This window comes from Alosa pseudoharengus, unplaced genomic scaffold (assembly GCF_046254945.1).
Source record: "Alosa pseudoharengus isolate Yale_2024_CS ecotype anadromous, Long Island Sound unplaced genomic scaffold, YU_APseudo_1.1 YU_APseudo_1.1_scf_9, whole genome shotgun sequence".
NCBI classification, from domain to species: Eukaryota; Metazoa; Chordata; class Actinopteri; order Clupeiformes; family Clupeidae; genus Alosa; species Alosa pseudoharengus.
In genome coordinates, this window is record NW_027468881.1 from 8,261,840 (window position 1) to 8,288,657 (window position 26,818).

A 26,818-nucleotide genomic window follows, 5' to 3' on the forward strand; every position below is an offset into this window, starting at 1 on the left:
GTCTAAAAAGGTAATTACTTAGTGACCCTAGTTGTTGACTATTTGTGAGAAAAGAATCAATACCCAGACAAAAGAAAACTCATATCAGAGTTCAATGTAACTAAAAAAAATAAATTATCAGTGCAACTTTACTGGTAAGTAAAACACAAAACACACCATTGGTTAAGATAGTCTCTAACTTCTTTTGTTGCAAGTGAGCAAGAACTTAATTACTTTATAGACTCACATTGGTGATGTCAAAGAAAATAACTTGCTGACTTTTCACAAAGCCTGAGATAGCATGTTTAAAATGGACAAAGTACAGGAGAAAGGGGCAGAGTATTTCTGGCCTCAGCCAATGATGAGCAATGTTGCTATCACACTGAAGAGGATAAGAGAAGACTTAAAGACAGAAACAGAAGGGGCATTCATGTCATTCTTCTTGGAGCCTGCAAAGATGAAAAGAAGCTCAACCAGTCTGAGAGTGCGACTGCCAGCACTTGTGCTCCTGCTGGAGGTCATCATTGTGACACTTTACACTTTCTTCGTCACCTATGATGATGATGCCAATGCCAAACTGCAGAATAATCTCACCAAGCCAATGGAGAACTCGCTCTACCGTGACTATCCTTTCTTCACTGACATTCAAGTGATGATCTTCATTGGCTTCGGCTGCCTGCTGGCATTTTTCCGCCTATATGGATTTGGCGGCATGGTTTTTAATTTCCTGACAGCTACATTTGCTATCCAGTGGGCTATCCTTGTTCAGGGATATCTCCAGTTCTACAAAGAAGGCAAGATCCACCTTGGCGTGATAAACTTAATCAATGCCGAGTTTGCATGTGCAGTTGTGCTGATTTCATTCGGGGCAGTTCTGGGGAAGACCAGCCCTGTGCAGCTCCTGGTCATGGCTCTGCTGGAGGTGCCGGTTTTTGCCATCACTGAGTGGGCTGTGCTCACATACCTGAAGATCAACGATGCAGGTGGGTCCATCCTCATTCACCTCTTTGCGTGTTACTTTGGTCTGGGTGTCACATTTGCCCTGTACAGACCCTGTCTCAACCAGGGTCATGCCAAGGAGGTGACAAGCTACCAATCTGACATTTTGTCACTGATGGGAACACTGTTTCTATGGGTGTTCTGGCCTTCCTTTAATTCTGCCCTCACCCTAAAGGGCGATGACCAACACCGGGCTGTTCTGCATACCTTCATCGGACTGAGTGCCTCAACCCTCACTGCCTTTGCCCTTTCTGCAATGCTAAACAAGAATGGCAAGCTTACAATGGCCGACGTGCAGAATGTTACGCTGGCGGGGGGAGTGACTGTGGGCGCTTCAGTTGACATGATGATCAGTCCAGCTGCAGCCTACATGCTGGGGATGATAGGATGCACAGCATGCATGCTGGGATACAAATATCTGAGTCCTTTCATGTCCCAGCACTTCAGGATCCAAGACCAGTGTGGCATTCATAACCTCCACGGCCTGACAGGTCTCATCTCCAGTGCAGCAGGCATCGTGGCTATCCTGCTCGCCAGTGAGGACACCTACGGACCCAGCCTCTATGAGATCTTCTGCTACCGTGCACCCCAGGAGGGTGACCCTCGGCTTGAGGAACTGCAAAGCTTAATTCCGGGGCTTCAGCCAGGGCTAGGCCGCAGTGCCCGGGAGCAGGCGCTGTACCAGGTGACGGCAGTGTTTGGCACCATAGCAGTAGCAGCTGTAGGTGGGGTGTTGACAGGCCTGGTACTGAGACTGCCTTATCTGGCCTCCCCGGATGATGAGTCTTGCTTTGATGATGAGCTGTTCTTTGATGTGCCTCCAGACTACGACTACATGGCTGGCCAGGCTGGTTCATCATGTGTAAACACAGAAACCAAACTAGGAGACTCAAAGGACTAAGGACTGTCTCTAAACATACTCATTCAGGGCAAGTACAGGGAAAACTGCAGTTCAGATTGACATGTCATTACTTTAATGCAAGCAATGTTTAAGTTGCTATTTTATTTTTCTACTTTCTAAATAGTTACCTTAACTCATTGAATGCCAAGCTGTTTTCGGAAGCTTTGTCCTAGAGTGCCAGCAATCTAGACCATTGTTGATGATTTTTGTACAGCCACAGCATATTCTGTGTTATAGCTATGAACACATACAATGGCTCATTTAAAAGGTGAGACTTTAAGCTCTCAGTGGGTGCAAACCGTGTATTTCTACACGCCTCTGTTCCTGAGAAATCCCAAGCTAAACAGTGGCTAGTTTTCCTCAAAATCGCTGTTTTTTTCTAGAAATGGAGATATAACGTCTTTCATGAAATATGAAGTGTTGCCTGTAAACTTTCCAGGAAGTGATCCGCGAGACCTGGCGAGACTCCCACCTAGTGATAGACCCACGAAAATGGCCTGGTTTCGACCTGACGTGCATGCGTCACTGATTCGACCCAAAGCGGCAACCGAGTTATGATAAAATGTCCAGATAAAATGTCCAGATTGTGCGTTTTCATGAGTTTTCGATCGTCATATATTTCATTTCCATTCATTAAAGAGTTCCCAAAATCACATATAAGGTGTGTTAGAGTGTCTAGTTTCATAATAAAAAAAAAAGCTAAAAACGTAATATTAAATTTTTGGCACTCAACGCATGGGAAGGAAAAATTTTAGGAAGGTAACGATATTATTAAGCATCTAAATCATTAAAGGTTTGATCATTTTTTGTGACAGTTATGCTGTTATCTATTTTCTAAGAATTAATACTTCTAAAAAATTATATGAAAATATGTGGTATCACCGTGTTAGTCACAACTGCTTGTGTAACGTGGTAAATAAGTTATTACATGTATTTTACTTTTAAATCCTGCATACATGCGTAAAGACTTATTTAGTCATATTTCCTGACAGTCATTACAATGTGTGTGTGTGTTCTACAGCAAAAAGAATGATAACTGCTGTAGCTTGGGTAAAAACAGGCTCCACATTAAAAGTAATAGGCTATTGATTACCGTAATTCGATAATATTTTCTATCTTTGCAGAGGAAAAGTTTTGTGTAAAGGGAGTTAAAGGCCTGTCTCAAATACTAGCCGGTGCAGTTTGGCGATTTGGGAAAATAGAAGCCCGGGCTATTATTTGGAGTTTTACGGTACGTTAGATATCTCACCTTATAAGTATTATGCATAAACTTCCCTATAAGTCACATTTCTGCAATGTTTAGCACTTGCCACTTTTTTTAAATTACATTTATTTTGTTCAGGTGGACCAGGTTGTGAATCTTGTTATGAATGCATGCACGTGCATGACAATTTACCCATCTATAAGAAAGTTATATCTGACGTCTGATTATGAGGCAGGCTACTACATGGTATTATCAAAGTCAGTTATTTCTATTATCAAAGTTGTATTATAGGCCTACGCCTATAGTTTCACCAGAGAATGTCTAATAAGGGGAGAACCGCCACTCTCGGGAAACTTCCGGTTTCTGAACTGGTTGCAGTTCCTTTTCTGGTTCCACATGTGGGCGCTCACTAGGGTAGGAATTTCATGGCGGCCACGACGGCCATGGCCGTCGTAGCCCCTTGCGTTGGCCGTGAGGCCCCTTTTAAAATCAGAGGTTTACAGGCCACGGTGGCCTTGGTGCCCCCTTCTTTCACTATTCTGCTTTGCGTCCTACTAATAGCGATTTTTATTTAGCCTGTGGCCTGTCAAAATAATCTTAGCATTCACAGCGCAAATTAATTTAGTATTTTACGCAGTGGAGAAAGTGACAGCACAAGAAAGAAAGTGCGTCCAAATTCACCCATAGCCTATGCATCACACAGACATCACCAGTATGACATGAAAGAGCTTTTTCTCAGCTTTTAAACGATGTTACCCGATAATTGCTGTGTTGAACGGTTCGCCAGAAAAGTAAATATAATTCAATTTAATCATACATTCTACTGAAGGTTATGCGTCCATGATCTCCCTACCCATTCATCTCTGTGGAATACTTCACGAACCCTTCTTTTAACACATGACAAACCATAGCAAACAGCAGACCTTACCAAACACAAAGGTGTAAAGCAGTCCCCTGTACAGTTAGCCGTTCCAGAGTAATCCAGTTTTGAATTTGCAGTAAATTTCGACATGCATGGATGTCTCAAAATTTGTGCTTTAAGTTTTACAATGTGTTTAAATTGTTCCACATGATTTCATAACGGGCCAAATACAAAATAAATGTTACAAATATCGCCTAGATATTAGTAAATCAGAGGACAGCTGACTAAGAGTTTGTGAAAGTAGTGATCACAAAATGCTAAGCATGCATCTAGGCTATTTGAGTTTCTTAAAGCTGAGCTGTGCTTTTCTGTTCAATACATGATTTCATAGCAGGCCAAATATAAAATAAATGTTATATATTGCCTAGATATCTGTAATTATTAGATGATCAGATGATTTACAGTTCTATGTAATATGCCATGTTTCATGTTTTTGTAATGTTTCATAGGCAGTGATGCAGTGAATGGGCTAAATACAACTTTGATCATTTTTATAGCCTACTGTATAGTTAACTTTGGCCTTGGTGCCCTGACATGTGGCCTTTGTGCCCCCAAATATACCCAACTGAAGGCCAAGTGGCCTTGCCCCCAGAATGGTGAAATTCCAAGCCTGGCGCTCACAAATAAGTGCAGAATGAATGAGTAAGTATTATACTCTTTTGGAAATTTGGTCTCTGCATTTATCCCAATCCGTAAATTAGTGAAACACACACAGCACACAGTGAACACACAGTGAGGTGAAACACACACTAATCCCGGCACAGTGAGCTGCCTGCTTCAACAGCGGCGCTCGGGGAACAGTGAGGGGTTAGGTGCCTTGCTCAAGGGCACTTCAGCCGTGGCCCACTGGTCGGGGCTCGAACCGGCAACCCTCCGGTTACAAGTCCAGAGTGCTAACCAGTGGGCCACGGCTGCCCCAATGGAGGTCTATGGAGCTGTCCCCCTCAAATCCACTTTTCTCTGGATATAATTTTTTGCCCAGAAATTTGAATGTTGCATGCGAAAGAGGGAGAGAAAATACAGACCGCTGAGTAATATGTTTTTTGAGTCACTTATTTGATCTAAAAAGCCTTTCAAATGCGTCAATGACGTCATTCATTAGCAGAAAGCTAGTGTGTTGTGGGCAACAACGACCCAACCTGTAAGAAATCGAAAGGATGTAAGTACTCGTTCATTCAACTTTTGACCTATAATCCATATTGAGCTTGCAGAAACCACAATCAAATCTTCGATTTTTCAACGACAACCAGGTGAAAGAGACACATTTAGCCGTCTAGCTCCATAGACCCCCATTGTTTTTTGCACTTATTCGTGATCGCCCCTAGCGGAACTACAACGGATTGCAGGTACAATGGAGTTAATTGGGAGTGATCCGGCTCTCCGTAAACGGGCTCTGGTTTCACTCACCAGAAGATAGATCCTTCTAGTCGGCATCTAGTCATAATCGTCGTTACCGCCCCCAGTTGCCGTGGTTACCGTGGCTGAAACGCCCCCAAGGGGGAAAATGGAGTACAGAAAACACCTATAAAAATATGAAATCTTTTAGCAAACATCAATAAACGGCATGTTTGCACTGAGAGTTATCTGTGTGTCAACGAGGTTAAGGGTAACATTAAGTTCCCTCATTTTGCTAATTCCAGTTAAACGGCCAGAACTGTGAGTGTACTCATTGTAGAACTGCTTTCAATGGCCAGACTGTGTAGCTCGGTTTAGCAAACTAAGCCTTTTGCCATAACACCACATACATAAGTTGCATCTTAATTTACTCTCAGATGAATGCACATTCCCTACATTGTCTGTGGGAAAAGTTTAAACAAGTAATTTGTACTAGTTGGTTATGTTACACTGACGATATAAAGTTAGCCAGCTAGCAACCTAATGATGCTACCATCGAATATAGCTTCCAGAGAAATGTGTTGTCAACATTGCATACACCGGGCAGTTTATTCCTTTAAATTATTGTGTTCAGAAACAAGCAGAACTCCACCTGAATGTAAAACGAATGTATAAAGTCTAACTGCTAGCGAGTTCGCCCATTGACTTCCATTGTGTGATGTTAGCATGCTTTCCTCCTCATGGGGGGCGGTAACCTTTCCGAACGTCTTAACCGACTGTATGTATACTAATTGTGCAGACGCTGTATCATAAACACAAAACAAGCAGGGATATATCATGCTTACGAATGAAATAATAGCCTATATGAGAAATGGCAATGAGTTTCTCATCAGTTTTCCATGTGTTTATTCACATAGACTAATGTCAAACCTTCCAGTGGGAGCTTGTTTTATAACCTCTGAACAGCAAATATGTTGCAAATTTCACATGAAAGCACTTCCCCTTTATTAGCTGGATTAAGATATTCTCCTCTATTGTTCAATTCAAAACTAAAATCAGGAACATCTGAACTGAGATGTTGCTTGGCTGTGTGTGTACTGTAGTCTACAGGCCACTTAGCTGGTTCTGATTAAACTCAAAGCATTTTCAGGACAAAGATCTAGCAGCCTACTTGGACAAGAAAGAGCAATTAACACCACAGTGTTGGTAACGTCAATGATGGATTGGATGGAATGATGAACGTCTGGATGAATTTGCAATTATTTTTGTCACACCAGACATCTCTCTTACCAGAGATCACTGTGGGACAAAAGTCTGGTCCATTTGGCTGATTTAGCCTGTCAAATACTTGGAGCTATGAACAGAGTTATTTGAGGAACATTATTGAGGAACAGTCTTCATATCATGTGTGTTGCTAGTGCAAATGAGCTGATCAGGTGTCCATCGTGTTTGTAGAGATAGGCTACCATGAATGTCAAATGTGGACAGACAATCAAACAACAAAATCATGCTAACACACAGCACACCAAGGTCAATAGTAAAGGGAAATCGGCTATTTAGGTGGGAGTTCAACTAGACAGCATTTACATAATTATTTGGCAACATAGGCTACTTTTAGTGAAGATAAATCGCAGACCAAAATTAAAGGTGCGATTTGTAAAATTGTTACCGAACGTTCTGTAGGGAGAGCGGGGTTAGATGTCACACGGGTAAGTTGTCACATGTGTTAGATCTCAGCCACTCAAGGGCACTGGTCAAAACTGTTAATACAGAAATGATCAGAATTAGTGTCAGAGGTCATCTACGTTGGAATTTAAAATGAAAGATTTATTACCTTGATGTGAGACAACTTTAACTGTTTTTCATGTCTAAAAGTAAATTTTGAGACATTCAGTCTTTTTCTTCTAACTCATCACACAATGGGTTGACAATAAAATAATTAGTACCATTTAAAGGTATAAAGACAGAGCTACAATTCAGTTACCTTTCATCATAGCTATGCTAAAACATGTGGCTGCTGGCCATCAAAAGAGCTTGCAATGTCAGTTGGGGTTGGTTGTCACATTTTTTGTGGGGTTAGTTGTCACATGTTGGCCTATGGACTCTTCAGTATTTCATTATATCATCATATTACCTTGGTTTCAATAGGGATTTAATCTAAATAGTCTAAAAACCAACTTAAAACATAAAATACTGTAACGATTTGATAGCGAACCACACAGTTGTCCAATCAAAAGGTTTAATCACTGAGATCGGGAGCAGGGATACAGACCAAGACCAAGACCAAGACACCGAACACAATGCAAACAGGGCAGGTCAAGCACGCACACACACTACACATACAGGGGAGGACGCAGCCTCCCACACAAAAAGGATCACACACGAGGGAGAACTAAAAGGGAAACATGTTACAATAAAGACGCTAACATTACACACAAAACTAAGGAGAATAACGACATAAACCCCCCAAATGTTCGCTCTCGTATCCCAGGATCCCCTGCGCGGGAGAACGCTAACACTGTCTTTTTCGCCGACGTTACATAGCTCCCCCAACAAGCCATTGCCGTCCTCGGCAATGACCACGAGGTAGCCACATGCTAACGTCGGCGCGCGTCGCCCGCCACTCAGTTCAGTGCGACGGTACCGCCAACTCACGTGGGGTGCACACGCCGCAGGAGCTCACTCAACGGGGCGCCACGCTGCTAGCAATCCAGTTCGGGCGTGCTAGCAGCCACGTGGCCGACCCGCTCGTCACCGGCTCCCTCTCAGCAGCCGCCCTCAGGCTGCACTTTCCACGGCGTGACACCGCGGCACTCCTCCTCTCCAGACGGGGCCCTAGGTGGCCTTACAACCGTCGACACTGTACCAAGCACCGGGGTTCGAGGGGGGCCAGATGAAGCTGCGCCAACGCCACTCCGCTCCGTCGAGTCGCCGACCAGGACAGACAGGCACCGACTCCACAGCAACCGGACCGCGCTGAGCTCTCCCGCTGCAGCTACCGTCTTCGGCGTCCCTCCTCGTGTTGCCATCTCGCAGAGCCGTACTGCTTTGTTCCCGGCCCGTTCCACTCCTTCGCGGCCTCGGCGAAGGCACGACCCCCGAGTTGGCCGTGCTATCGAACTCCACACACAAACTTTTTTCAAAAAGGCGCCGGCCAACAGGCCAACTAGAACGGCCGCCCACACAGCACGGTGCCTCTCACATGCACCCAAAAGTTTTAAAGTTCAGAGGGCCTTTCCGACGAAGCTGCCCCACCGTCGTGAGTTCGCTGCCCTCAGCGGCTCCGTCAACCGTCCAACGTCTAGGAACCTCTTCCTCGCCGCACTCCCTCGGCTCTGCTCACGCGTCGCGGCTCGCAGCGGAGTCAGCGCCCAGGCCAGCGTCGTCTTCTCCGCGAACGCTTCTTCAGGCCCCTCTTCCGGCAAGAACTTCTCCCATGGCCGCACGCAGCTCCAGATGATAGCTCCTCTCCTCCGTCGGCTGTAGCGATAGAAGGCCCCGAGCTTTTTAGTAGCCCTTACAAGGGCTCTCCCTGGATCCTCTTGCGTGGGCCTCCACCCAGTGGTGAGGTCTCCCGCTCCCAGCTTCTCTCGCTGAGTGGAGGCCATGTTCGAAAGTCGCTTCTGACACCAATGTAACGATTTGATAGCGAACCACACAGTTGTCCAATCAAAAGGTTTAATCACTGAGATCGGGAGCAGGGATACAGACCAAGACCAAGACCAAGACACCGAACACAATGCAAACAGGGCAGGTCAAGCACGCACACACACTACACATACAGGGGAGGACGCAGCCTCCCACACAAAAAGGATCACACACGAGGGAGAACTAAAAGGGAAACATGTTACAATAAAGACGCTAACATTACACACAAAACTAAGGAGAATAACGACATAAACCCCCCAAATGTTCGCTCTCGTATCCCAGGATCCCCTGCGCGGGAGAACGCTAACACTGTCTTTTGCGCCGACGTTACAATACTAATGAAAAGAACATACATGATGTTTCCTGTTCATGTTCTCAACGCATAAGATGTATGTAGTTTTGCATTTCAATGAAATTAAACTTTTTACATTATTTTTAAGAATGTATCCATTTTTTCATTTTTATCCTATTGGAATAACATTGGGACAACTAACCCCATAGCGTGTGACAACCTACCCCGTGATGGGGATGATTGTCACATTTGCGCAGAGTGCATTTTGACAGCCCACATCCTTCTAACTGACAGGATTTGAGCAGATCAAGGTCCCTCCATTTGTACCTGACACATGAGGCTTCCTTTGTGTCCTGAAAGGGAATTTGTGCAGGACACGGTTTTTGTGGAAACTAATTTTAAGTAAAAAGTGTGACATCTAACCCCGCTCTCCTAGGCCAAAATCAAAACACTGGTGAACGTTCTCAAGACTACCAGACGAGCCTCTTCTGGGTTGCCAGAAGTAATGAAGATTAGCTAACGTTAGTTGACCTGCAGCTGCTTTAACGTTTTCTTCAACCATGACCCAGCTGATTTAGCTGAAGTTAGCGATGCAGATGAAGTTTAGCCTAGGCCAGGGATTCCCAAACTGTGGTACGGAGCTGCTTCTAGGGGGTACGCAAGATGAAAAGGGCGTCCCGCCTGCTAACTTCCGTATCCATCCAACTTCCGGGCGTGGATTGTCTATGGGAAATAACATGGCGTTTTGAAAGATCGTACCTGTCAAACTCTGTAGGTGACAAAGTAGAAAAAGCTGCTGGGTAGATTAGCCTACACACTTCTGCCATCTAGTTTCCACTGGATTTTTTGATTTTCGGTGCCGTTTAAGTAGTATAGTCTATAGTATACTACTTAAACGGCACCGACAATCAAAAAATCCAGTGGGAACTAGATGGCAGAAGTGTGCAATCTGCCCACCAGCTTTTTCAGCTTCGCTACCTACAGATGTTTTACCGGTATGATATTTCGAAACGCCATGTTATTTCCCATCATAGACAGTAAAAGACTTTAGCATTCCCAAAAGTATTAGCAAGGAGTCCCAAAAGTATTTCATTCAAAATGTGTGAACTCTGAACTCTGTGTCTTTGCATATACAGCTCAAGTTGTGAACAAGCAATATCCTACATATAATTTAAAGTTCTCAAACTATGAGAGTTTTATGAAGTGCTAGCAAAAACATCTGAAATCACCTGATGAGAACTTTCTGAACTCTATGAACATTTAAACGAGTGAATAAAAAATAGAAATAATTATCCCAGAAAGTCCCAGAAATATGACTTGAATAGAAGTTAGTTAGTTAGTTATTAACACTTTTAGAATACTTTGAGCACTGATGCAGTCAGCATAGGCCTCTTACATAGGGAGGGAAAGGGAAAACCAGCGCCCCAAGCAGTTGCGTTCCTATCGAAGAGCAGCTCCAATGTTAAGTCCCACAGACCTATTTTAAAGGACCAATGTAGGAAATAATGGAAAATAAACTGTAACCATTCCAAAAATGATCACCATTTGTTGTCAGAGAGTAAGGAAAATCGATGAATTGAAGTAATTGCTTATTTGAAAACATACTCTAACCTGTAAAACCCCGTAAAACCAATGAAAAAAAATTAGTTATGGGGCGGAATCTCTTGGAATTTTCGTTTATGTTTTGATTGAACGATTCATTCTAGAATAGCGTATTAATGGGCTAGCGCGTCCTCCCAGAGCCATATAAAGCCTTTATATGGCTCTGCGTCCTCCTATTTGGGTTGCCAAATTAGCAAAGGCCAACTGTCAAACGTCATGAACTCCTACGAGAGGCAGGCAAATTTCCAAAATTAAAACAAGAAACAAATTAAGTGGACATCGGAGGAGCTTCCTGAGATGGTGACGTCTTCGTCAAACGAAGAATATCAAGTCTGACGCAGAGCTGGCCATATTTTTCCACAACAGGTAGCCTAGGCCAGCGGTTCCCAAACTTTTCCCCGCATACCACCGCCTACATTCCGACTCGGCTCACCCCCCCCCGCGCGCGTTGACAATATTTGTCCGTTTCCTGGTTTTAGGTGTGTGCATTTGGTCATTTAAGAAGTTATGAAAAGTAGCCTGCATAGTAGCCTAACTACAGCCACATACAATATCTAATAATAGGCCTACAACAACGCCTGACAAGGATGTATTCGTTTGGACAACATTAGGCTATACAGACTAGAAAGGCTAGGCTACCTTTAGTTTGATAAATGTAAAGCCTAGCTTAATGTTACCTTTCTTGCCCATCTGAAATAACTCCTAGCTTTGCTCCTTCCCTCCTTCCTGTTTTTGTTGTTTTCAAAAACCTGTTATATCCACGAAACTTTCCCCCCACGGACCATCCAACGCATTCAAAACATAGACTGATTCAAAAGTAACGCATTCTATTAGCTATTCCAGGCGTCATGTTTAACAAGCTGCCCTTTTTTTTGATGAACACACAGAGTTTATAAATGATATCCTTTAATTTCATGTTTCCATATCATTATGACCTGATTCGAAATTATGTATTTATTCATGAATTAATTACAAAAGATTTAAAATTTTCATTTTACACCTGTCCGCCATTGACCTCTCCAGAATAAGTCCCGCCTCCGTAACTTCCGTATCCATCCAACTTCCGGGCGTGGATTGTCTATGAGAAATAACATGGCGTTTCGAAATATCATACCGGTAAAACATCTGTAGGTAGCGAAGTTGAAAAAGCTGGTGGGCAGATTGGCCTACACACTTCTGCCATATAGTTTCCACTGGATTTTTTGATTGTCGGTGCCGTTTAAGTAGTATACTATAGACTATACTACTTAAACGGCACCGAAAATCAAAAAATCCAGTGGAAACTAGATGGCAGAAGTGTGTAGGTCAATCTGCCCAGCAGCTTTTTTTAATTCGTCACCTACAGAGTTTGACAGGTACGATCTTTCAAAACGCCATGTTATTTCCCATAGACAATCCACGCCCGGAAGTTGGATGGATACGGAAGTTAGGAGGCGGGATATATTCTGGAGAAGTCTATTGACCTCTCCAGAATAAGTCCCGCCTCCGTAACTTCCGTATCCATCCAACTTCCTGGCGTGGATTGTCTATGGGAAGTTATTATTTTGATGTAATTTCGTCTGTTTACCCAGAAGGATGTACTTGGTATCAAATGATAGCTCTGTGTCTCCTCTTTCATCTGACATGCGTGGCATATCTATCCGATCACGGGTTCGTGAGTAGGGCCTAATTCAAACGTGGGTAATGGGTGTGCAGTGTTGGTTTTTGTACATTATGTTATTTTGCAGTCATGTCGTCTGTTCTTATAGCCCAGAAGCATCGATATACTTGGTACCAATAGATAGCCCTGTGTCTCCTCTTTCTTCTGATATGCTTACCATATCTATGCGATCACGGGTTCGCGAGTAATTCAAACGAGAGTAATGGGCGCGCAGGTGAACTGTAAATATGAATCAATTTGATTTAATTTCACGATTTTTTTGTCATACTTGATCGCACAGACAAGTGTTTAGTCTCGTTGGAAAGCCCCACTTCTGCTCTGTCACGCAATTAAGGTTTCATATCGCTGCGATGAACAGTTCCGGAGCAATGTAACAAAGAACTCAGGCAAAGCAGCCTGCCTCTGTCTGACCAGCTATGGGAAGAACCACACTAGTGGACTATCAGCAAATTATGTTTTTATAAAGTAGCATAGGCTAGGCCCTATTAGCCTACTTTTATTGGAGCCATCCGGAGATATGTGCCTAATATGCTTGCATTTCACCCGAATTTTATCGAAATATTTTTGTAACAGCGTTACCGCGGGCATCCGATTATTTTTGATCAGCCCCACATCAATGTCAGGGCCTAGGCTACCTAACAAGGACAGCCCAACGCAGCTCACTAGGGTATGATTCGTGACACATTCTAACATCTTATTAGCATTAATGTTACAACTCATCATCAACTCACCTGTTGTTACTGAGGTTAAGTAGTCTACTGTCAAGTGTTTTTAACAGATGACTTGAATTGTCCCGCTGCTGCTGCTGCTGCACTACACAGTAAAATTGTCAGAGTTGTTTTCAACTCTAATAGAGTCGATTCTGACTCTGTCATAGAGACCCATTGGTCCCACCCCACAGAGAGTAAATTTGACTCTTCTCCTAGAGCACATTTTTCAGAGTTAAATTTACTCTACAGAGAGTTGAAAAATCACCAAGATAAACTCCACAGGGAGTAAAGAAAAATCTACTCTATAAGCCAACAACTCTTTCCAGAGTCATCTTAACTCTTAATGGGGTAATCTTAGTTTATCTCTATTCAGAGTTTATTCCCAGCTACTCTTGCTAGAGTCACCATTTTGCTTGTCTTTATCAAGCTCTACAAAATCTGAAGGACATACAGACAAATTATTGAAAATATATTTATTACAAAATATTAAGTTAATGTATCAATATACAATATAAAAAGTTTCATTTTTTTTTCCTTTGGTAAATGCATGTACAACACATTTGGCATCAAATGGAACAAAGCCACTAGAACATAATATCAAGTTGTTGTTAGTGATACATTAGCTTACATACCAATTTTACTCACTCTACAGCCTGTACTGAAACATTCTAGCATCACCGACATGTTTAAGTCTACACATTCTAACAGTGAAGCTACACCAGGCGCGTAACTGAAGCGTTACGTTCGCATAGCGTCTGTTGCAACAATTAGCTGCCACTATAATCAATGGAGGTAGCTACACCAGACGTGATAGCGGCGCGTACGTTCGAAAAAAATAGACCATTCATTTAAAATGAATTTTACGCGTCGCGAACGGAACGCTTCAGTTACGCGCCTGGTGTAGCTCATACCTAAGGCATGATCCAATGGATGGGGCCTAGAACAGATTTTCAAGATGACTTAAAGTATGATTCATTTCCTCAACACTTTGCTTATCACTCAAAAAACTGAATAGTTTCCTTAACCTGTATCTCATGTACAGCAGAATGCATAACAGGAACCACTGTATCAAAATCTACCGCCAAATCATTACTTCTGTGTTCACTACAGTTATTTTCCAAAACATGAACATTATTAACGCTATACTCATGTAACATTTCCAAATGTTTTCTAAAAGCCAGAAAATGTCCCTGAAACACCCAGTCTCACCACACTTTAACCTGAGTGTTCTACCGGGACACAGCCCATGTGGTGATTCTGCTACCTGGATCCTTTTTTGCAGTTCGATGCTGGAGGAAGAAAGACCTTTACTCTGTTTAATAGTCTTCTCTTTGAACATAGTTGACTACCTCTCAAGAAGGTTCGCTGAAATCTCACCAAACAGTAACAGTCTTGCTCAATCTGATCCATTACATCCACGAATCGAGAGAATGTTGCAAGCATATGAGGTGATTGAGGGTCATGGACCATTTTTTCTGACGATAATCAAACGTTCACCTTCAGCCGCACAACTTCTTCATCAGAAGAATGCTTCATTAGAGATACCGCCTCTCTCAGCTGTTCTTCATTCAGGATTGGCTCGGGCACATCTTCAGAAGCTGGTCCTCCATTATGTTCATTGTGTGCTGGACTTTGTGGTTCCTGAGGCTTTCCTCTGAATTGTTTTAATGCGTCAGGCCAGGTACCCTGCTCCGCTGGCTGGATCATAGAAATGTTCCTATAAAACAGTGTAAAGTAGGGTGAGTTCCAGCATTAAGGGGAAATCCAGCGATTTTCCAAAAAGATCTCCATTTATTGGGTCACCGAGTATGTAAAACGAAAACAATCGGTTTTACATAGCTCGAGTTGCTAAAGCCAGCAGCTAAAGCGACTGTGCAGCTACAGCGCTACACTCTGGGGTCATGAACATTAGGGCTCAGGAACATGCCCCTAGAGTGTAGCACAGTAGCTTCCTTGCTGCATTTCGAGCTAAGTGAATCCGATTGTTTTTTTGTTTTGTTTTTTCCCCCCTGTACCGACAGTTCTCGGTGACCTTGAGAAATGGAGATCAATGTGAAATTCAGTGCACTGTAAACAATGTATTTGATCTTAAACAGATTCATTACAATTTGTATGCAGAAATACTTATGAAATGGTTTCATTTCAAGTTCAATCATTTAAAAGAGACAAATAATACTGTTCATCTGGTGGTGGAGATGCTGGGATTTAAAGTCAAAAGTCAAGCACAGCATGACAAATCCACACACTCACATCTGTGCAAAATTATCTTTTTATATAGCTTTCGGTCATGGGCCTTTTTCAGGATTCCTGAAGAGGGTCTATGACCGAAATCTAGAATAGAAAGATCATTTTGCACAGATCTGAGTGTGTGGAATTTTTTTGAAGAAAAAAAAATACCTCAGTGTGGGTTTCAGTTTAGGTTACCTTTGTGTTAATGGGCAGCATAAAGATTTTACCAATATTTAACAAGGGAAAAAATGCCACTTACTTGCTCTACCCCATCATCTCCCTTGGGCTTATTTGGAAACAAGGCAGTGGTGTCATCTGAATCACATAATGCATCTACTACAAAGCAGAGGACAGAATAAATCAGTTATATAGTCATGTCCAGTACCTGTGACGGCTGTATGTCATGTAGTCTTTGATGGCTGAGATTTTTAAACACTAAATAGGCTCAAAGACGGACATAATCAACATCCACAAACCCCACAGAGTGGAATTCCATCAAAACAATGTGTTGCAACCGCTGTTGATATATTCACAAAACTTGTACCAAGTTTTAACTACATTCCATATTACAACTCACCATCATCTTCTGCAGGCTTCAGCTTTAATACACCACATTTTGGATCCTTCACCACATCTTCAGACACATAGTTGTCAATCTTCTGTACCAAACTCATCATACATTTTAGCCCAGCTTGGTGTTTGGCTTAAATATCAAATTTCATGAACACTAAAATAAAAACAGAACATTACAAAAAAAACTGACAATAGACTTAAACAATGCAACAATTGAATAAATCAGTACCTTGGTTAAATAAATCCTCTAGAGTGGCATCAGTTTCCACCATTTTAATGTATCTGGTCTGCCTGGTATTTAACTTTCACCAACATCCTGAGAAAACATAAAATCAAACATTCAGACAAAATCAACACTACTTTTAAAACAGTTTCTTAAAAAAAAAAACAGGTAACAACTATCTCAGTGACACTGACTAAACTAGTAAATGTGGCACGTGCACCTGTTGGCACTTTGCACTGAACACGTGTCTTCTATGCTATCAATGATGCACATTCAGCAATCAACACGTCCTTGATAGTCAATTAATGCAGCTAGTTTTGAAATAACCAACTTGTGAAGGCCAAATTCATGCTTATGGATGCCTGTTTTACGTGAAACAAGCTTTTTGGTAGAGCATGAACTTTAAGCTAATTTGCCCTATTAATGACTGTTAATGTTAAGTAGCTAACAACAGTAACTGTTACCTCATTAAGCTAACCATAGCCTTCATTTGATATCTGATTTGCATTATGCTAAGCTGCCAATGAGAGCTACGTTGGCTGATAGGCTAGCTGCTAACCAAGTCAATGTTGACCATGAAAGACGATTATACTGGTATCATATTTGGTTGAGTAAATATTAACATGATAAAAAAAAACTTATAGCATTGTACAATACGGGAGCACGAATTGACATGTACCTCATGTTACACAGAGGTAACGTTAACGTTCATGTTAACTTTCAACCTTCGTTAGCAGTTAACTTAACGTTAACGTTAGCCCCTGAAGGTCAACACATTTCAGAATGATATCTTGACCATACATTTACGTTAAGTTACACTCCTCTTGCGCGTCACCGCTTATTGTTTATCATTTTCGAGGCATACTACGGAACATGTGAAATAAATCTCTAGTAAGTGTATTTTAGATGAACATCTACTCACCTTCAACTACACTTCAGAGAGATTCTTCTAACCAGGCTCCGCCGCATCGCTGCATTCTCTCAAATGGAAGGAAGTGGGTGATAGGCTACTAACGTTCGTCTCTGACGTGAAATGCCAGAGGGCACGTTCCGCCAGTTAGTAATTTGTCTGAGCCCTTACACACTTGCATGTAACAAACATACAGTACTTATAATTATTAGTATTATTATAATGTTTGTTCGCTTTGACTATTCTTTGTGAACAGCTATAGGCTTGATAACAGAGACTCCGTTTATAGATAGCTTAGCAGTATTTGCCTATTTTACTGTAGCACATGCTAGCCTACAAACTTGCAAGTAATTTTTTAGTAGCCTAGTCCAGAAAAAAATCTTAAAGCTACCGAATGACTTTGGAATAAACCAGAAGAAAACACTTGATTTTTTATGAATAATATCCAAATAATAATTAGGCAAACATCTCCCAAGAAATGTCTAAAATGGCGTCCAAATGAGAAAATGAGGTGGTTGATTAACTCTTGTGATTTTAACTCTGTTTTTTAACTAATATGCTAGAGTACATTTTACTCTAACTGTAGTAAATGTAACTCTATTAGAGTCAATAACAGTCTACTCTGTCATTTTAACTCTTGGGATTTTACTGTGTAGGCCTGATCAGAACCGTAGGCTACACTTCCTGACTGGGCCAATGGTCGTAGATAAAGTGCAGTAATTGGTTCAGTCCCTGCTTTGCAAAGTGTTGTCAAAGTGCCGTCGAAAACGGCAGCAATTCTTTTTTTTTTTTTTTTTTTTTTGACTTTTCACAGAACGGAGCTGGGGGGGCCAGCAGGGTGGCCAAGCTTTGACCAGTGGTGGCCGTGGCCCCCCCTGGCCACCATGTAGCTCCGCCCCTGGATGCGTCTCCAGCAACGCGATGCACGCAGCTGTGTGTGGGAGCCGTACATTTATGGACGTAGGCACGCTTCAATTAAACTGAAATACACATTTTGCGCATCATGTACAAAAATCCGGGACATTCAGTGTCCAGGATTTTTATTTTCCTGGACAGACCATGAAAATCCTGGACAATCAGGAAAAACCTGGACAGGTGGCAACCCTAGGTTAGAGTAATGTTGTCAAATAAGCCATTACTTCAATTCATCGTGTTTCCTTACTGTCTGACACATATGGTGATCATTTTTGGAATGGTTTCAGTTTATTTTCCATTATTTCCTACATACTGGTCCTTTAATTTACAACAATAGCCTATCATAGACTGTGTAAGAAAACGACTATGTATCGCCTAGTCAGCATCACTACCGTAATATTATAAGGAAACAGTAAAAATTCCTGCAACAATAACAGCTCGACGCTATGCAGGTGGCCGACAGGTAACGTAGCCTACGAAACAAGACAGCAAAACAGCACTAGCCCCTGCACAGTCCTTCGTGAAACCCCTTCTGCCTTCTCTGTCGTCAGTCAACGGCAGCCTTCTACCAAGCTGGTTCGCTGGCGAGTTACCCAGGAAGTCGACTGTGAGAAACAGAAGTTGCAGCTATCAACAGACACTTCGGTTTAGATTATATCCTGAAATATTTTGCTAACGTTACCTAAAGAAATACTGTGTGTGCATTTATTTAAAAAGCAACCACAGAACATTGAAGAGTGTCGAGTTTATAACTGAACTCTGTGACGGTGAGGAGACGAGCAGTTCGAAACTTGTCCTGTCAGGCCAGGCCTGGCCTTGCTAACTACGCAGCTAGTAAATATTAGCTTGTCGAGCTAGCTAGCCGGATACCTTGAGGAAGTCAACGATACTTGGGACGTAATTGAAAAGGTATGCTTTTGTATATTTTTTGTTTCTATAAGTTTGTTTGTGAATTACATCTGTATTATCACGATTTCGATAACTTATGCTAGCTACTTGTGATTGCAGCAATATTACCCACGCTGCGGCTTGTGGCTGGAATTAGCTTCCCAGCTAACGTTCTATGCAGCTAGCTACGACTTGTAAGCTAGCTAACCTTAGCTGACACGATTAACGTAGCTGTAGATTCGTGTCGTTCGTGTCATACCCAAAATAAATGAACCAAGCACGACGTTGAAAGACAAAAGTGTTCGACTTCTTTTCTTTTTGAGTCAATCAATTTGGAAGTCAGGGACCTCGAGACTGCTGATATTGGCCCTGTATGTAAATCAATGTTTCGTGTGCACCAAAAGGGTCTCCTTGGCGAAGTTATGGCAACCACGTTTAACATCTGTGTCAAGTATTTGTATTCTCTCAGGATTTAACTACTTATAAGTATATTCAACTCCAGGTGGTAATAGTGTGAAGTCCCTGGTAGTACTGGCTAGCCAAATGAACAGTAGAAATAACGCCAACACGCCAAGCATTTACGCCAGTAAAAAGATAAAAAAATAAAATAATAATTAAAAAAAGCAGAGCAGGAGGTATTAGCTGAGCTGGTTAGCTGCAACCAGTTAGCTTCTAACATTACTTTCAAATGCTGCTAGGCCTATAACGTGAATTTTACTAAAAGTTCACTTTCACAGAAGCTCTGAATAACAGTGCAACAATCAATAACGTTAATGAAAGGTTAAGTTGTATTTTGATTAATTAGCATTTGTTTTTATTTTTCATTGTTATAAGTAAATTTGCTATGATTATAACTTATGGGAAGTTTGAAATTGCCTTCACAACGATTACTAAAGGAGGCTGTTACATAATAGTCTTCACTCTCGAATTATTGATAACATGGTAAGAACCATGTTCTATGTGCAGTTTTGCAAACCAGATATATTTTGCCCCCAACTTCCCCTCTGTCCTCTTTTTATCTACATTTTCAGTGTATCAGACGTATACATTATGTTAATATTTTATGGGCAGAAATGTATGTCAAGGTGTGGGGCATATTGGTGTACACCATGATTATTTATTTATTTATTTATTCTTTTTTTACAATTTATCTTTGAATGAAATTGAAGGCCCCATGCTAGTGGGTTTTCTCTAACAAAATGCCAGTTGAGTTCCAGTCCTCTAAGCCTGACTAACTTTTAAATAGGTTGCACAGGTGCATGTAATGTTTCCACCAGCACATTGTCAAATTTAGGTGCAACCACCACCACACCTTATTGTTGCAGTGGGCTAACTTCATCAGCTGTCCTCCAGGCCCCTAGGCATTGCCTGCTTTGCCTCCTTTTCACAACACTGCCATTGCAGAGTGTGGTAAGACACACCTGTTAAATGTCAGGGGGGCTGTTACAAGTGCGAGCAACTTAACGATTAATCGGTTAGTTGTTGACTTAAATTAATCTCCATCTATTTTCATAATCGGTTATTCAGCCAATACATCCAAATTCTCTGAAGCTTCTTAAACTTTAATATTTTCAGCTTTACTTACTCTTCTATGACTGTGAGCTCAATATCTTTGGTGTGTGATAGGGTTGGGCAATATACCGAATGCTTGATATATCGCAGTTTGCTGTATGTGAGATACATTAAAGTGTTTTTGCAAAAAACCAAGTATTTCACCGTCATAATTTTTTTTAAGCGGCAACACTTGCTTTGGCAAATACGCACACATCTCACTTTCCCACACATGGTTTTCTTGTGCTAAATGTCCGTCTATGCTTCCTTCAGTGTGATTTTTAAAAAAACATTTTTTTTTATATTAAACTTATGAGATCCGAGCATTACGACAGATTAGGCTACTGTCTATGAGTGCATCTGACTTGAACCGGTCTGAAAATGTAAGCGCACCATGTCTTATTTATCAACCGATAACCGAAAGACTAATTAAAGGAGAATTCTGGTGTGATATTGACGTAAAGTGTGTTGAAACATGATGCCGAGTGTGAACGTTTGTCTTATAGCCCATCTCGGCTTGTCCCCTGCACTCTGAAATCTGGCGCTAGTTAGCCGATGCTACCAACAGCTTTTTCAATGGGGGTGCCTCGGGCATCTGCCTAGCCATGCAAATAAATTACTGTTTTACACCATTTACGAGGCTCAACATATCTCCACACTTCATTGGTAGACTTCCGAGGGCCCTGACATTTAAAACGAGACATTGAGAACTTTGAAAAAGCACTGGTAGTTTACTTACAAGACTATTTATGCCCACTACATATTCGCCGCACCCGACCGGTAGCGTGACAATGTGACGTCAAAATGACGTAGATCTCTCTGGTGCACCAGGATTTTGGTAGGGTAGCACACGGTAGCGCACCACTCTATTTTTTTCAGCTGAGCGCGACAAACTGGAAACCGGAAGATGGACTAGTTCGAGGGCAAGCGAGAGTTGCAGTGTTTTGTTACAGTCGTGAATTTTTAATAGTTTGCTGGATAAGTTAACAAAGTTACCAGCGAGAGTTGCAACACATGGAATTAAGAGGAAAGAATAGAGACTTTTTGCAGACCTTGGAAACTAGATGATAATGATGATGGTAGTTGTGAATAGCAGAAACCAAAGTCTGAAGTACCATCACAGAGGCTAGCTAGTGTTTCTTACTGCAGCTTCTTCTACTGTGTAACGTAGTTAGCGTTGGCCTTTTCACAACAGCGACACCTCTGTTCAGGATAAGACTGCAAGTAGTGTTGCGACCGCCACGCGCAAGTATAAATAGGTACGGCGCTCCTGTGACGTCACATTGTCGCGCTACCGGTCGGGAGTGGCGAGTATGTTGAGTGCTTTATACAGACTGTATCTTCACAAAGTTTAGCGTTTGCAGCCATCTTGAATTTAGTCACGATAAGTCGAGCGACAAGTAAGAATGAACAAGTATGATGAGGGATCAGATTCCAAAAATAATTCTGTGGAAATGCATGGATTCCAGTTTCTTCCAGTAGCAGCAACTGGAATCCATGCATTTCCACGGAATTATTTTTGGAATCTGATCCCTTATCATACCTGTTAATTCATACTCGTCGCTCTTCTTATCGTGACTAAATTCAAGATGGCAGTGAATGGTAAACTTACTGAAGGTACTGTCTGTATAAATCGTCTTGTAAATAAACTACCAGTGCTTTTTCAAAGTTCTCAATGTCTCGTTTTAAAAGACAGGGCCCTCGGAAGTCTACCAATGAAGTGTGGAGCTACTTTGAGCCGCGTAAATGGTGTAAAACAGTGATTTATTTGCATGGCTAGGCCAATGCCCGAGGCACCCCCATCGAAAACCTGTTGGTAGCATCGGCTAACTAGTGCCAGATTTCGGAGTGCGATATCACACCGAACTTCTCCTTTAAGACAAAGCGTTTGTGTTGCCATAGGAACAAGATAGAACTTATGGTCTGAGCGTTGCGTTGCGCTTGCCGCTGGCTAATGTGATCCCCGCCTTATGTTGACCAATTGCTGATTGCATTGCTGATTATTATAACTAAGCTACAACACATCCAGAATCAGCTTCACAACGTAAAATAATCACGAATGACAGGAAGTAAGATCATTGGATAAACACATTTTCACATTCCCAGCAGGCCTTTTTACCACAGCTTTACGGACAAATGTGGATGTTAAGATATTCACAATAATCTTCCTCCTTTTTGTAGATTCCACTGTCTCTCAGGACACAATGGCAGACGACTTTGATATTGAAGCCATGTTGGAAGCTCCTTACAAGAAGGTGAGTGCTTTGCTCTGGGTCTCGTTGGAAGGATGGTGCTAATGCACTACTGCACATCATGTGACAGAGTCTAATATACACTAGGCTGCTCATAGCTATTTTAATTTCATTGTTTAAAGTATGATTGTGTGTATCTGTCACTGTGAGAGTTTTGGTGTGTGGTGTGATACTTCAGACAAAATATCCAGAAACGTGAATAAATGCCCATCTATCTCTCTTTGTAGACTTGCCTAATGATATCTCACCTCTACTCCCCTGAATTCACCTTTGATTCCAGTGTGAACTGTGAAAAAAAGTAAGGTAGTAATTGCGCAATGTATTGATGTACTGTGATCCCCTAGGTAAAAAAACAGAGCCTCATCTTAGAACATCCAATCACCTATTCGGTCGCAACAAGGTGAATGCCCATGGATGTCACAGCGCATTTAACCTGACATGCCACAGAGACAGTATTCAGATTTTCTGTCGGCATGGCTTGAACATCATCTGGCCACGTTAGCTGTTTTGTTTTTTAAAAAGTGGCCAAAATGTTAATGTTTATGTTTTATCACTTGTCAGCTAATTTCTCACTGTGCCAAATTTGGCTCCTGGTGGTGACTTGTATTGGGCGGGTTGGTAGTGCTTTTGACAACATTCCATCTTTTACACATGCCACAGATTTACCACCATTTAAATATGAATACTGTCTCTTTACCAAAGTCTGTTGCTATGATTTTCAATTCGTAAAATCAGCATCTTTTTTGCATGCCTTTAATACCAGTAACATTTCAAAAAGTTGATATCTTTTTTTAAATTATCCTGTAAGCTAGAAACTTCATCAAAACTCATATGGCATCATAAACACAACTTATCTCCATCAGAAAAGTTTTTTGTCTGTACTCTTTCCAAGTGAAACTCACAAATACAAAAACACAAAACTAGCTTAGAGTGGATCACTCCATGCGACTGGTACAAAAAGAGACATGAGATGAATCTGAAATGAAGCTATAGGATTTATCTACTTTATTTTCCTTTTCTGATCTTTTCTCTACTTGAGGTTTTGACTGGTGGTCTTTTCCATTTAGCCTATGTTTTTGGTTTGGTTTTTGAAAATTCAGTTTTCTTTGATTCGGTTTCTGTTTGGGAGTCGATATTACTAAAGCAGTGTGAATCCCTGTTTGCTTCAGGGCGAGATGTGACAGAGGTGCCCTCGAGCTCTAACAGTCCAACAGCGAAAATGGGTGAAGATCTCATGGATTCTCAGCATCCACAGGAACTCTTTTAGCATGGCTACAGCGGGCTATAGGCATAACATTAGAGGGGTATTGGTACTCATCAAACAAGAGGAACCTTCACTGGACTTCATGGCTCACTATAGCATGCCTCGAATGGGAAACTCCATTGTAGAATCAGTGTATTTTCTGTTTGGAGACAGATTTGATTTATTGCTACTAACATAAATAAATAAATAAATGAAAAGCCATTGATAAAGAATTGGTTTGGGTGGGAGGAACGGGTATTTTATGACCAATCCCGCTTGTAGTAAGTAGTCCTGAGAGAGAAGTCTCCTTTTTCTGTAAGAGTAAACTCATTAAATGATCATATTCTGTATTTTCTCTTCCCCTCCCTGTTCCCCTGACGACTTGCTCTGTTTCCTCTGCGTCCTCATGATGTTCTTCTATCAACCCCGCTTAGGATGACCACAAATCCTCTAGTGCAAATGGCCACGAGGAGCGCAGCAAGAAGTAAGAAAAAGGCTCAAAATTATATTTTGAATAATGTATAATTTGTTCAGTGTTCAATTTTGAAGCACATATTATATTCCTTTTGGTGAAAGTGTCAAGTCCTGCGCTCAGTGTATGTGTGTGTGTGTGTGTGTGTGTGTGTGTGTGTGTGTGTGTGTAGGAAGCACAGGAGCCGCAGCAGGAGCCGGAGCGGCAGTCCCGAGCGTCGCCGGAGTAAGAGCCCAAAAGAACGCAAGAAGAAGAGGAGCCGCAGCCGAGACCGCCGGCGCTCGCGCAGCAGGGACAAGCGGCGCTCACGCAGCCGAGAGCGCGCGGGCCGGTACCGTGGACGGAAGAGCCCCTTGTACGTGTGAACTCTTACCTGCACCCCACACTCCCTCAGCCAGACACTATTGTGTTCTTTGTAAATATTTGCTTTGACATTAATCTGCAAGATTTCTGGAGAAGCACAACACACACTGTTAGTGAGTCTTTGCTCGATCAAATGGAAGGAAGTAAAAGTAGGTTAAAATTACTTAGCGCCACATGCAGCTCCTCTGTCTCATGTCAGTAGTCCTTTGGTGCTGCACTTATAACTCTTAGCTCTCTGATCTCTGCAGGAATGTGCTCTAAAACGGGCCAGTATAGTGAGGACCGTGATTTCCACGGATATTAGTTTCAGCACACACCAGGGTTACCCAAACAAAACTGTCATTGTAAGCAGTCAGTCACACTATCATAGTTCACACTTCGCTGTTGAAATTCTCTCATACCACTAGTAATTCAAAGCTGGTTGCTCATTCCTTAGTTCCTCTGAATGTTTACTAATCTTTGCTATAGTGTGTGCAATGTTTGAGGACATTTGCCTGTCCAACTAAATGGATATGTATACTACACAACACTAACCAATTGTTGCATTTAAACTTGTGAGGTAGTAAGACTGACATTGAAGCCCTTTCAGACTGAAAGTAATATTGTTAGGGGTTATGTCCTAACCCACTGAAAGCATTATGCCTAGGGCCATATACACTTCTTGAGGTTAAATGCCTTTAGAAGCTGTAACAATAACCCACCAATGTTTATAGCTTGTTTTGTACTACACAGTTCTGACTCTTGGGGGTGCTATTTCTCCAGTTTTGTCTTTTTTTCTGCTGCTTCAAAAGCAGTTTGAGATTAATACAGCGTTCCAGTTGTCTTGTAAGTGGTAACACTGGGTAACTGGGAATTGCGTCACATCCGAGTAATAAAATATGGATGTGTTCCAGTTTTAACCAGATCTAAAAACATGATGCTACTGTTTGTTAGCAATTGTCTGTTGTAAGTGATTATATAGCAATACCATAATAGTTAGTAATGATGCATTGCACAGTATTTTACACAAACTTAGCCATATATACACTACCAGTCAAAAGTTTGGAGACGCTTACACATTTCTATTCCACTGCATTATAGACAGAATACCAGCTGAGATCATTTGCATTGTTTTTTTTACTCAGTGCAGCAGTTTTTAGATTACATTATGTGCTTACATAATTGCAAAAGGGTTCTCCAATGTTTTCTCAGTTAGCCTTTGATATCAGATTAGTGAACAGAATTTACCTTTGCAACATTGGATGAATGGTTGCTGATAATGGGCAAAGTAGATATTGCATTAAAGATCAGCCATTTCTTTTACAACAGCAGAGAACCCTTTTGCAATTATGTAAGCACATAATGTAATCTGAAAACTGCTGCCCTGATTAAAAAAAAACAATGCAAATGATCTCAGTTAGTATTCTGTCTATAATGGAGTGGAATGGAAATTTCTAAGTGTCTCCAAACTTTTGACTGGTAGTGTGTGTGTATATGTCGCGTTTGGTTTCTCAGCATACGTAAATGCTGCCACCATCTTTGTCCAGTCATTTGACGTTCTGGACAAGCTCTGGTCGCGTCCTGAGCAGCTCAAAAGATGCTGGACTTTTGTGCTGCATTTGGTTATTCCAATGCAAGGCATTTAAAAAACTAAAGAGCAAGGAATAACATTTCACAGGTGATAAGCTGTTAAGATAGAACAGGCCTACTATGTATTATATTTATTTTCCTCCACATAAATAGTGTTGAATTATCCATTCCTACATGTAGTATATCTACCTTCAGATGTAAAATAACATCAAAGGCTATCAGTTGAGCAGTGTATGCGTTTAAGGCTTTATATCCCAAAAATCCTACAGCTTGTCATTACACTCCATTCCTTTGCCGGTAAGTGTTGACTGGACAAACGTGGCGGCTGCGTTGACGTATTCCATCGCATAGACTTTAGCGGACAAGGCGACATCTAGC

At 41.7% G+C, this 26,818-nt stretch overlaps 1 protein-coding gene, 1 long non-coding RNA gene and 1 pseudogene across 3 annotated transcripts in view; 2 read left to right on the forward strand and 1 right to left on the reverse strand.

The window, feature by feature from the left end:
- Positions 1-436: 436 nt before the first annotated feature.
- On the forward strand, positions 437-1,879 carry LOC143114948 (ammonium transporter Rh type B pseudogene; annotated as a pseudogene).
- Positions 1,880-13,710: 11,831 nt separating this feature from the next.
- LOC143114869 (uncharacterized) lies at positions 13,711-17,839 on the reverse strand. The gene is made up of 5 exons (XR_012985011.1): positions 17,200-17,839; positions 16,284-16,370; positions 16,059-16,208; positions 15,741-15,817; positions 13,711-14,969 (listed from the first exon to the last, which is right to left on the reverse strand). It is a non-coding gene; the product is annotated as an uncharacterized LOC143114869 (long non-coding RNA).
- An 806-nt stretch (positions 17,840-18,645) lies between these two features.
- The window catches only part of LOC143114517 (RNA-binding protein 39-like), a 37,248-nt gene continuing 29,075 nt past the window's right edge, over positions 18,646-26,818 (forward strand). For both annotated transcript variants that reach the window (XM_076276173.1, XM_076276174.1), the window contains exons 1-4: positions 18,646-19,011; positions 22,723-22,796; positions 24,471-24,520; positions 24,681-24,863. In XM_076276173.1, coding sequence (XP_076132288.1) covers positions 22,746-22,796; positions 24,471-24,520; positions 24,681-24,863 — 284 coding nt within the window. In that variant the 5' untranslated portion in view covers positions 18,646-19,011; positions 22,723-22,745. The remainder of the gene's footprint in view (positions 19,012-22,722; positions 22,797-24,470; positions 24,521-24,680; positions 24,864-26,818) is intronic.